Source organism: Ostrea edulis, chromosome 4 (assembly GCF_947568905.1).
Source record: "Ostrea edulis chromosome 4, xbOstEdul1.1, whole genome shotgun sequence".
In the NCBI taxonomy this organism is placed as follows: Eukaryota; Metazoa; Mollusca; class Bivalvia; order Ostreida; family Ostreidae; genus Ostrea; species Ostrea edulis.
In genome coordinates, this window is record NC_079167.1 from 28563117 (window position 1) to 28576395 (window position 13279).

The 13279-nt window shown below is 33.4% G+C and overlaps 1 protein-coding gene across 1 annotated transcript in view; it reads left to right on the forward strand.

The window, feature by feature from the left end:
• The window catches only part of LOC125672010 (polycystin-1-like), a 79104-nt gene that overhangs the window by 23046 nt on the left and 42779 nt on the right, over window positions 1-13279 (forward strand). Inside the window, exons 7-12 of the mRNA XM_056162162.1 lie at window positions 62-130; window positions 1353-1412; window positions 4220-4285; window positions 5825-5896; window positions 6256-6425; window positions 9030-9125. Coding sequence (XP_056018137.1) covers window positions 62-130; window positions 1353-1412; window positions 4220-4285; window positions 5825-5896; window positions 6256-6425; window positions 9030-9125 — 533 coding nt within the window. The remainder of the gene's footprint in view (window positions 1-61; window positions 131-1352; window positions 1413-4219; window positions 4286-5824; window positions 5897-6255; window positions 6426-9029; window positions 9126-13279) is intronic.

The window sequence follows — 13279 nt, forward strand, 5'->3', positions numbered from 1 at the left end:
AATTTTCAAATGGTTCCACAGGATCAAAAGCAGTTCAATATAATTTGATATGTTTGTGTAGTGATGCAAGTTACAACAAATTATCCAGTCTCCCAGTCTACACCTATAAACACACTGTTCTACAAATGGTGTAAGTATTATATACATCTTGTTAAAAAGGAGTTCTCCTCTAATTATGAGTTTAAAATTATTGAAAATTTCATGTTTTGAAGTTTGTTAGATAGAGATACATTGTATTACAAGTGTTAGTTTATAGATTGTATATTTATTGCTTATAGATGGAGGTACATGTGTTTACTTTATGTATTATACAAGAACTGAAGATCACAAATATATATCACAAAATTTTATGTCTCCAGTCTTATTTTGTTCAATTTATCAGCAAGATACCATTTTTGTTAACGTTTCTCATGTCTGATTTGTTTCATCGTATTATATAGATATAAAATAAATCATGAAATTCTTTTTTCCTTGTTAAGGCAACCTCATAAATTTGCATCTGATGAAGTGCACATAAATTAAAAGTGAATTTCAGCATATCACCGTGATTCAATATTAATTAGTTTTTAGCTCAGTTGGACGAAAGTTCGTTGTAAGCAAATATGTGAATTTGTTTTCTTTAAAAAAAATTCTTTGAAAGAACTATGCTGATTTAATCCAAACTTTTTTCAAATGATCTTTAATAATATCATACAGTAACAATGAATGCTTTAATTGCAATTTCAAAATTCCTAAACTGAAGTTGAAATTGAATATAGTCTATGATGGTAAATTGTCATCGAGATACATATAACCCATAATAATAATGCTTAGCTTAAGTTACATGTGTACACTGATGGGTAGAGTTTGTACTGTAAAAGCTTACTGACATGTAGAGTTGTGGTGCATTATATGTACTGCATGCAAAAATCACACATGGCGTTTTTAGATGTAGGATACACATAATGTAATAATAAAGTGTGCAGCCAACTCTTTTTTTCTCTGGTTTTTTTTGTTTTTGTTTTTGCTTCTGATTCCAGTGTTGTATGGTTGAGTAATTCAAACAATTTTTTTTTTTTAAATTACGCATGTCCTTGGCGATTATCACCTGCATAAATTGCCATCACAAATTTCAGATGTGCTTGAGAGTGGTCAGACCACGGCTACAGGAACATGTCAAAATTAAATGCAACAAAAAGATGAGGGAGCTATACCTTCCTAGGCTTAAAACTTAACAATTCTGATATTATTACAAAATCTGTACTTAAAATCCATGCCCTTGTACAGTAAATTGCATTTCTCCCCTTATTTCAAAATTTTGTTCTCATTTGCAACAAGTTACCTCTTATTTGTCCTTGCAACATAAATTGCAGCATATTGACTAACAATGATTTGGTAACTGTGGATTTGGAGCGCCAAAGAGTGTATCATATGTAAGTAACTACACCAGCCACTCCCTCTGTATATTACTCTTACTCTCATTTGCTTCTTCTTAGATGTCTTGTTAGATTTATTTTATATATTTATACATACCCTTTTTTTTCTTTTTAGATATTATATAGCTTTTTTGAAATCATTATTTTTCAATGCTTATAATTGGGTAGTTATCAACTAATGGTTTATTAGACATCGGACGTAAATGTGATGGAACTTATTTTCCCTATAGTGAAACATATGGCTAATATATGTAAAACATTACAAACTATATATTATGGAATGAGACTAGCATGATTGATGGAAACATTATCCAACAGACAGGGACCTGTATTAATGCATATATCTGTACATTTGCAGTTTTATTTCACAAAAAAAATAATTGGGGTACCAGTATAGGTAAAATAGGGTACTAGTATATTAGTCAATCAGGCCCAGAGGTTATAAAACTTTTACCATATTCAAACTCAGCCATGCTTGTTTTGAGTATAAATCTGAGCAAGCTCTAAGCAAACTCGAAAAATCTTGAGCTCCATTTGAGTATGAGAATAACTTTATAAAAGTTTTATCATGTTCACTATTAAGTATGAGTATGATTTAGAGCACGGAGTTTGAGTATGAAAACATGCTCAAAAAAGTTTTACAAACCTCCTGACATGGTGTTTGGTCAAGGTGATACAAACTCATAATGATTGGTCTTTCAGATAAGTTATTATAAATTGCGTATCAGGTTTGCCACACTGAAAGTTAGGTACATTTTAATGATAACTAGTCAGGAAAGTGCGTTGTGATTTTTTTTTTAGTTCTGGATATTAAAAAGCTTATACAAACCTTAGAGTGCGGGCACACATTGTTTAAACTGAAGGGAGAGGATACAATATATTTCTTACATTTTTTCTCTATCATTTGTTGATATTTTTTTAAAAATCAATGTTGCTGCTTTTTTAGTATTAGTCTAGACTATACTGTGAATTTTCTGAACAAAGTTCCATAGTTTTTATTTTATTATAGACATACACTGTAGATAAGTGAATGTAAATCCTGGCAATCGAAGCATGGTTAATCTTCGTGAGATATTTTTGTTCATTACTTAAAGTCTATGTTGCAGTAACTCAGTGGTAGAGCATTTACTCCATAACCGGAAGGTTGTGAGTTCGACCCCTGCTCGCGCCAAGGCCGCATCAAACCTAAAACGTAAACATAGGTAGTGATTGCTCCTTCACCAAATGCTTGGCATTTAGAAGTTAGAATCACGGGTCATTCGGATATGACCTTATAGAGACCGAGGTCCCACGTCGCGGCAGGCGTTAGCACCATAAAGAACCATCTGTTATGGACTTTAGCACTATAAGCGTAGGTCTAGATTTTTGGTACTTCACCTACAGCTGGTGATGTCTCAATATGAGGAAAAATTTCTTGAAAGGATGTAAAACAAAACAGCTAAACTGAATGTTGCAGTGGAGATTTACAGATGCTGCTGTTTATGCAGATACACCATGGGTACAAACATTGTAGTCAGCGATTCATCATATCCCAAGGATTAGCAGAATCGCACTGTTAAGCATATATATAAATCAATGATTTCATGGAGAATTAATATGTGCAAGTATCATACAATTGATTTTCCATAATCTAAAATCATTCATCGAACCATTATATTAACACACCTTTGATTTTTAAAATTGCATTGTTTTTAGAATTACACATGAAATTGATTTTCCACAATTTAAAAACATTATTAACCCATTATACTATATTACATCCTTGATTTTCTTTTTTAAAATGACATCGGTTTTAGAATCCCTTAACAAAGATTTTTCACCGTGAGATATAAATGATATTTCTGTAGATATATATATTGTTTTCATTGTATTCAGATTCAATGCATGTATATTATTATTGTATGTTACAACTCTAGTCTTTATTTTTAAGTTATATAGTACTATACTACAGCTTATTCATTATGTAGTGATTGCTTTACGTATCTTTGCTTTTTTATTTTGCCTTGGGTTACTGTAAAGGGCTTTAATTTTGCAAGCTAAAATTTCATGATTTTATCGTTCGGTATTTCACGAGGGTTTAAATTTCTCAGATAAATTTATCATGTATGAACTCATACCCCCTAATACTTTGAACAATTAGCACTTATAGATGGTTTTATTTTCTCGATCAATAATATAATTGGGAATCAAACGAAATTAAAACCCAAGCAAATATATCCCCATTTACAGTAATCTGGCATTGGATAGAACATGTCACATGATTATCATGTGATGGGTTCTATTTTTTTTTCTTATAGCATAGCATCCCTATATTTGTGACATAGTTTTCTGCATGTGTTTTTTACAATTTAAACAAACATAATGAATATGAGTCAGATATTTGTTTATACAATTCTTTGTTATATAATGTCTACAATGCTAGTGACACTGTGAATATGTCTATTAATCCTGACCATCTACAGAAATATATCAGGTCATGGTCATCATGTATGCTTTATACAATTACAAGTTGGAGGGCTGCAGTAATGGTATAGCGCATGTAATTTGGTTGATGCATGCCTGCATAACAATCGTAATTCAAGTTGCAGATGGATGATTATTTTTGCCCTTGTAACAGCCAGTATAGATGGTACCCTATTTAAAGAAGTATCTAGCCTTCTTGATAATCCAGTTTTACAGCTGATCATAATTTTGTACGAAACAAGGATTTTGTTTTCTCTCCTTACACCTTGAATACATCATTGTGGCTGGGGTCAGATAAAAACTAGAACATATGAAACAGGTAGTTATTTTATTTCTTTCAGGGACCTTTCCTACAATCAGCTGACCAGTGTTACAGCCTCCCATATGGTTACGTCCATTGAACAACTGTAAGTCATCTGTTTTAGCGTTATCATTTACAGCTGAACCTTTGTCAGCCCAGACCTGTGTTATCCCTTTCACTTTGAATATAGTTTGTCATGTACAGTTGAACCTGTCTAATCCAACACCTATGTAATCTGTTTCCCTGTGAATTTTGACTGTCTTTTTCACTTTCAATTATCCTTTTTATACGCCCGTCTTTAGACGGGACGTATTATGGTACAGCGATGTCTGTATGTATATCCATCCGTCCGTCTGTTCGGGGTTTTCTCTTTATAATTTCATTTCCCTTTCACATATCATGCTGAAACTTGCTGTGTAGCTTCTTTGTGGGTCACTCTAGATCATACTGCAATTTTGATCCTTTTCGACCTTTTTTCCAGGAGTTTTGCCCCTTTATTTGGAAATAATTATTATATGGAGGGTACATAATTTGTCCGCCCTACTCCTCCCAGTTTTCAAGTGAGAGCCTTCTTATTTTGTGGAGTGTTTGTATGGGTATTGAAGATGTGTATGTGGGATGGATTGTGATTTTCTACAATTTTTGAGAAAGTTAGAGGTTGTTGAACTTAGTCTATTTGGAAATTAATATTCTATGGAGGGTATAGTTGAACTTAGTCTATTTGGAAATTAATATTCTATGGAGGGTACATAATTTGTCTGCCCAACTCCTCCCACAGTTTTCAAGTGAGGACCTTCTTATTTTGTGGAGTGTTTGTATATGTACTGAAGATGTGCATGTGGGATGGATTTTGATTTCTACAATTTTTGAGAAAATTACAGGTTGTTGAACTTAGTCTATTTGGAAATTAATATTCTATGGAGGTACATAATTTGTCCACCTAACTCCTCCCACAGTTTCAAGTGAGGACCTTCTTATTTTGTGGAGTGTTTGTATGGGTATTGAAGATGTGGATCTGTGGAAAGATTTTGATTTTCTTCCATTTTTGAAAAAATTACAGGTTGTTGAACTTGGTCCATTTTAAGGAAAACTTGATTTTTAAGCTAAGACCCTTTGTTCATATGAAAGTTTGTCACAGCCTCATGATGGCTGATACTACCTGAAGCAAAGTTATACAAATTATAGCACAAGAAAAACACCCTATGTAAGCATTTCACGGGCATATTATGTACCGTTTGCGGTACTCTTGTTTTTCATGTTATTTATTTTACGTTTCGACATTGGTACCGTATAGTGGGTTTATTCTGCCGGTCTAAAATTTGGCGATTTGCTGGCTCAAAGGTATGCTAATAATTGTAGCGGAATAAATTTTGACGGACAGGAAAGAGTTGTCTCTCTTTCAAATACTGAAGTCACTATTGGGTGCATATTTGGCGCATAAAATTTTGGCAGAAAGCTATCTAACCGCCAAAATTATAACCCCACAGAAAAGAAAAACTCTATATGGTATAACAATTAAGTTAAAAGACATAGTACTGGTGTATGTACTCTTATAAATTTTCGATTCTGCATTCTTGGTGGAACTTTGTGAATTAAATTTAACCCCATACTGTTGAGAAAATAATGTGTTACTTTTTTGTTGTAGGGATTTGACTGGGAACCAGATTAGTACTATGAACCACAATGTTTTGGATCAGCTGCCAAATCTCCAGAACATGCAAGTTGTCTAAGTATCATGTACAGATAAATACAAAAACATTTATACATGCTTAATTTTTTACTAGCATGTACGGACATTGAGAGGTTAAAATATATGTACCCTAATAAATTCTTGCCAAAAAATTGAAAAGCAAGTGATTTGCAAGCTATGTTAATTAATTGATGGACTGAAAAACAGTAAACTTAAAAAAAGTAGTATCAACAAAGCTTCCATGCGTACAATCTTCTGCAGACTTTTTCTTCCTGATCATTATAGCTCTGCTTAGAATATTATATGGCAGAAGCCATAGTGTTTGTGTGTGTGTGTGAGGTTTCATAAATGAAAAGATGTGTTATATTTTGGATTCTGAATTGCAGAAGTTTAGCAGAGAATCCCTGGGAGTGTACCTGTAGTCTGAAAGATTTCCACGATAAACTCATCCAGTTGGAAACCTCATCTGGTCTCGTTCTAGTCGATAAACAGAATGTCAAGTGCAGCAATATGTTGGATGTGCCAATGTTTAATCTTACTAATAGGGCCAGTTGGTGTAAGTACCTGTTATAATGTGTAGAATATGTATTTCACTTAATATATTACAAGACTTGAATTGATTTCACAGACTTAATTTTTATTTCTTTTTTCTTATTATGATTTTAGATGAATTCATATAACTTTTGACACCATTTGATTTACATTTTGATGTGGATTTCCTTGAATTTTTATAGCATTAGGAATTTTTTTTTGGGAAAGCTAATTATTAAAGAATACTGTACATATAGAAAAAAACCACCATTTCACTGAATGTTAAAAGTGTGATTTGTGACACCTTATGCATTGAGAAAGTTCAAGGCTATTCACCAAGGATTTTATTCTGTAATTTGACAATTTGTTCTTTCTAAATGCCATACTAAATTTTGCATGTTGGCACCAATTTGCCATGCTTGATATATTTTATGTTCTATTTTGGTATATATTCTTTTTTTTTTCTTTTAGAACTTTTATAACCAAGATACTATATAAAAGCACTTTAATTTAAAGTAGATACATGACTTTTTTTTTTTTTAATAATTTGCTTAATATTTATGATGCTTTTTATGTTATTATTTAAAAACAATCTTTTTGCATGTTTAGTTTATATGCAGTTTTTCTTGAGAGCTCACAATTAAATTCTTCTTGCATTGATATGAATTTTAGCGTGTCTTTGCAAGACAAAGCAAAACCCTGCGTCGTGTCTGATCAAACAGTGGCCCAAAATTAGGTCAAAACGTGCCCCTGGTAAGATGAAGGTGTAGGGCGATTTTGTACTTTGACCATTTCATCCCTGCTGCTTGAGTTCTGAGCTGTTTTCTATTTCTTTTGTATATATAAGTCCCCATAGAGTTTGGATCCAATTCCTCTTGTGTGTTTCTATCAGATTTATAGAGAATAACAACCCTTCATCTCTAGTAGAGACGAAAATATATTCCAATAAGAGAAAAACAATTCGTGATGAAACATGTGATATAAACAGAAATTGACAGAGCCGTTTGAGAAACCTTAATCTTCTGATTTTTTTTATTATCAATTTTAGTGTCAAAATGTCGGTACACATTGCGCTTTGTACATCGTCATCAACGAAAATTCCAGAAAAGCATCCAAAAATATTTAGTAATGCATGCTAGAAAAAAGCGTTCAAGTGGTAAGAAAATAAACAACTAATGCATAAACAGAGGAGGTATTGGGGTGATGTTTCAATCTGCCACACTGAACTTGTGTTTATTCCTTTGACCACTTTACTCAATTTTTTTTTTACAAATTGATCTCAAGTCTACAAGTAAAAGATGATTTTTTAAATTTTATCTAGAGCATTGTTTTAATGAGAAAATGGTTTGTTTCTTTAGTTTTGCAGTTTTAATTTTGAATAAATGGTTTAATTAATTAAAAGATGCTTCTGTAGAAGTTCGAAGATTATTTACAGATTTTTAACATGTCCAGATTATAAATTGCAAGTGTGGTAGACTTGAAATGCACAGAATTGACCTTGACAAAAGCACAGGTTATTGTGGCACTAGAAACCAAAGTAACCATTTTCACACGAATTTTGATTAAGTCATATCTGCCAAAAGCATTGGTTACTGCAGCTATGAACTCAATTGGAAAAAAAATCCCAGTCACAATTTTAGTTAAATGTTTTGTAGAGATAAATATGAAAGTGTGAAAATGGTTTGTAAATAAGTGTGAGGGGACAGAACCTAACAAGGGTGTTTGATTGACAATACTTGGAGAGCCAGGTGAAACACAGCTTATAAACATAGGGAATATATAGATATATATGTTTGGGTTGATAGGTGTATGATTGCAAGTGGTAATGGGAAACAAGAAAAGCATTAAATTGAATAGAATGCATATTTAACTTAGACAGGTGAAGGTAACAATTAATTTTATGAAATTGACACCTGTTGACCACATTTACTTTAGTTTTAAAGATTAATGGAATAAACAATTAAAATAAATTATTTTACAGAGATCGAACATCAGCATGCGGTGCTTTTAAGTAATTTGGTCTTTCGTAGATTTCAAGCATTTGTATTAGGAAATATTTCTTAGGCGTGTAAGATGAATGCGAATATAAGATGTAAAATGCGTTATCTGAAATTACTAATTGTTCGCAAAGTATATATCTAATGCAGCGCAGATATATCCGTTCACTCGCTGACACACTAACAACACATTTATCTTAAATGAGCAAATTAAACACACAGGTAGATATAAGCACACTGCAGAAACAGGACGAGCTTCACAGCCTATGTTTCAGTCTGAACACCCTTGAAGCAATCACACCATACAATATTTTCATTCTGCTCATAACCAGTCTTCAAGAACCAAAAAAAAAAAAACTTGATTAACAGTAAAACTTGAATGATGCATTTTATCACATTTTTTACATATGGACATCATCAATTTTGGCTTGCTGTATGTCAATTTTTGGCTTGCTATGTGTCAATTTTTGGCTTGCTGTATGTCAATTTTGGCTTGTGTCAATTTTTAGCATTCTAATGCACCTCTATGCTTTTAAAACTAATCCTGACCAACCTTAACCCATCCCTGTAATGTCTGTTGAAATATGAAAATGTTGTCTAACCTGTGTGCTTTATATTTAACACGATAACAGTGGTGGAGTGCAGTCATGTTAAGTCCAAAAGGGACACCCAGAGACCACCATGTATCTCCGGGACCACATCATACCATCCTCGCCATGGGTGTGTTGGTGAGTCTTCAGTGGTAGTAGATGGCTAGTCAAGTGTTTACCCCCTCCTCCTTCCCCCATTAAAGGTGGCAGGTCTCTGTGAACCCAGATGTGAGAAATGCATTGTTGATTCTGTTTATTCTAACATGTCAGAACAAGGGTGCCAATGGATAATACCGTGTAGGAGGAGCTAGTCAGTCCCAGTTAACTGATCAAAAAATGAATGTAATATTTGCTTAAATTTATCAAAACCTGAGCTAGAATTTACAATGCTTACACAATTGTTGTTTATCCCAGTAATTGCATGATTATTGAGCATTTTAAAGTACTTCTCAAAGTCCTATACAGATGGAGACACCCCCACATTCAAAGTCGTGAAATATTTGCGCAGCTGATTTATTTGGCTGATGTTATTGAATAAGTATATGACTGTAATGTCAGTCATTTTTCTGAGAGTACACTTACGATGTGTCATAAAAAATATTTTAGATATCGTATTTCTTAGTATGCAATATCTGCAAGGCATTATTATGGTATGGGCTTGTCTGTCCATCCGTCTCTTAGCTTTTTGTGTGCACTGTCAGGCCTATGAGTAACTAACTGTCGTGACCCAATGGTCTCCTTTGAATTCTATGGCTACTATAACCTACCCAGATTGTGTCCAGATCATATCTTGCAAATTGTGAGGTCTAAAACCATCAAACTTGGTCAGTTGATGCATATTGGGGAGAAGGTGTGTCACAATCGAAAAGGTCACTGTGGCCTAATTTTGACATTTTATGGCCGCATGTATTTAAGTTGTGTTTGGATCATTATTTTGAGCACTGAGGTTTAGGGCCATCAAACTTGTTGGAGGTGTATTGTGACCTAAAAGTAGGTCACTGGCCTCATTTTTAGCCGAGTTGCAACGAAGTTTAACTCGGCTGTTGGTTTGGTGATGCGGGCGGGCATCAACAATTGGTTTCTGGATGATAACTCAAAACGTTTACAATGTAATCAAATGAAACTTAGATATATTGTTGGGTACCAGATAAGGAAGACCCCTATTAATTTTGGGGGGAAATGGTCAAAGGTCAAGGTCACAGTGACCAAAAATACAATAAAAATTTCAGAAAAATTTGGTTTCCGGATGATAACTCAGAAAGTTTAAATCTGAATCAAATGATACTTAAAAATATTGTTATGTACCAGGTAAGGAAGACCCCTATTGATTTGGAGAAAATAGGTCAAAGGTCAAGGTCACAGTGACCGAAAATACAATGAAAATTAAAAAAAAAAATTGGTTTCTGGATGATAACTCAGAAAGTTTAAATCCGAATCAAATGATACTTAGATATATTGTCCTATTGGTTTTGGAGAAAATAGGTCAAAGGTCAAGGTCACAGTGACCGAAAATAGATTTAAAATTCAAAAAAAATTTGGTTTCAGGAGGATAACTCGAAAAAATTTAATTTGAATCAAATGAAACTTGGATATATTGTTGATACCAGCAAAGCAAGGTGCCTATTGATTTTGGAGAAAAAAAGGTCAAAGGTCAAGGTCACAGTGACCAAAAATAGATTGAAAACTTCAGACAAATATGGTTTCTGGACAGTAACTCGAAAAGTTTAAAACTGAATCAAATGAAACTTGGTTATATTGTTGGATAGCAGGTTAGGAAGACCCCCTATTGATTTTGGAGAAAAAAGGTCAAGGTCACAGTTCTGAAAAAAGATTGAAAATTTTAGAAATATCTGGATCTGCATGATAACTCTAAAAGTTTAAATCCGAATATTCATAATTATAACTAGTTCTAATTGTAACGGGGACCGTTACAGATGTTCCCCAAACCTCCGCCAATTAAAAAGTGATGTCCTTGTGAATCTATAGCAAAAAATCATTTTATTTTAGCCTTTAATTACATGTTGTACGTTCAATATGGTCATTTCAGTACCAAGAAATGAAAGAAAGCATTGCACGTGCATACACGTGCACGCGTGTATGATTCCGAATTTTTGTTGATGTCGTTCAACAGGCATTTGTATCATATACCCACAGTATGAATTTCATAACGTTTCCACCAAATATAAGGAAGTTATAGCGATTTTAAAATCGTCCAATCAGAAATCAGCACACGTGCATGCACGTGCTGAGCAGTAATTCTAACCACAGCAATTTGTAAGGAGTACCAAGATACATCTAAACCCTTAATATGAATAGAATTTGATGAAAAACAAACACGTTATCGTCCTTTAAAAATTGAACATTTAAAAAACGTTGCACGCGCGTGTGCGTTGGCATTTTTTGTTACACCAACATATAGATACACATATTGTCTACCTATGCTGTGAATATCATCTCATTCGCTTCATAAATAAGATAGTTACAAACGTTTTAGCATTATCCAATCAAAATGAAGCGCACGTGCATGCGCGTGCAAATTGGTAATTTTGACCATGTAAATCAGTTAAGGGTCTCAATATCTACCTATGATATGAATTTCAAGCCATTTCAATGAACAACAAAAAAGTTGGACTGATTCCAAAGTTAGCGTACAAATTTTGTAATGCGCGTGCACGCGCATGCGTGCACGTGCTGGCAAAATAACTATTATTTTTCATATGTACAAATGATATACTATCATCCTATTTAGGTTTTATATCGCTTCCTTCAATATTCTGATTTTCCATTTTTTGTACCAAAATTGCAATGCACGTGCGCGCGCGTGCATGCACGTGCAAACAAAATGACTATCACTATGCACATTTACAAACGCTATACTATCATCCTGGAAAGTTTCATATCGATCCCTTTTGTAGTTTCTGAGAACACTACCGGACAAAAAAGTACCGGAGAAAAAGAATAATAATAATAATAACTAGACACTCATTACTAGTAATGAGTAGGTCTTCCGTTTGTTCACTTCCGGTAAAGAGTTTTCTGATCCTACGAAAACCATTCAAATATATCAGAGAATGTACTTGAATATTAAATGAGAAATGTATTATCGAATTTTTTACTCCTTTCTCGTAACTTCCGGTGACGGCCGGAAGTACTATTCAGATGCGTTTTCCTATAAATGACAGCGACTCTTTACTGTCTATATTCCCTGAAAATTTCACGTCTCTATCTGAAAGAGTTCTCAACAAAAAGAAGTAGACTAAAGAAAGAAAAAGTAGTAGGTTACTACCGACCGGAAGTCAATTTTGAAAAACAAAATTATCAGAACTTTAGAAGTTGATACTTTTATTAAGACATGTGAAAATCATATGAAAGACTTCAAATATAAGCGAGATTCATGGGGACAAAGAGACGAAAAGTAAAAAGGTATTTTATCAAGAAACCGGAAGTAGTCGTTTTGTCTACCGACATACTCAATATTCTTTTGACACTTTGAAAGAGAGTTAATAAACTAGTATAGGTTTCAATTTAAAAGAAAAAGATTGAAATTTGCGATTCCTTCCATCACTTCCGGTGACGACAGGAAGTGACGGTCGACATGTTCAACCCACTACTTCACGCCTACAAACAGAGATTGATCATCCCTGAATGTTTGATGAACCTATATTTTACCTTTTCCAAGAAAAATGCTGGACAAAATTCCTTTTGAGAAACAGAAAATCGGCTATATTTTCCGACCGGAAGTGAATTTTGTAAAAACAAAAAGAATTATAGCAAGGTCATTTCATAAGACATTATTCCTGAAAATTTCAGCCATCTCTGAGAAATCACTCGGAAGAAATCGGAAAATCGACATTTTTTCAAATACTTCCGGTATAGACCGGAAGTGATGGACAAAAAAATTGAATGTATGTGTACAATGGACTAATGTCAGTTGATCAACTCTACAAGTTTCAAGCGTCTATCTATATTCATTATTGAGAAACTGAAAAAACAAGGTTTGAATATGTCCACCCTATATCTCACGACCGGAAGTGAATTTTTTCAAAAATATTTAAATTTACTTTAGACATTTATAATGTCTATAACATTTGTAAAATTCAAATCATTAACTTGTTTTATGACCGAGATTTATGGCACTGAAAAATGAGAGAATGAATAGTCTTTCTTTGATATAACCGGAAGTTGGAGTTTCAACTTCCGGTGGGGTCAACATTTTTTTTGAGAATTAGAACCAGACCTAGTAAACCGATATAGGTTTCAGTTTGAAAGAAAAAAGTTTGAAATATATGATT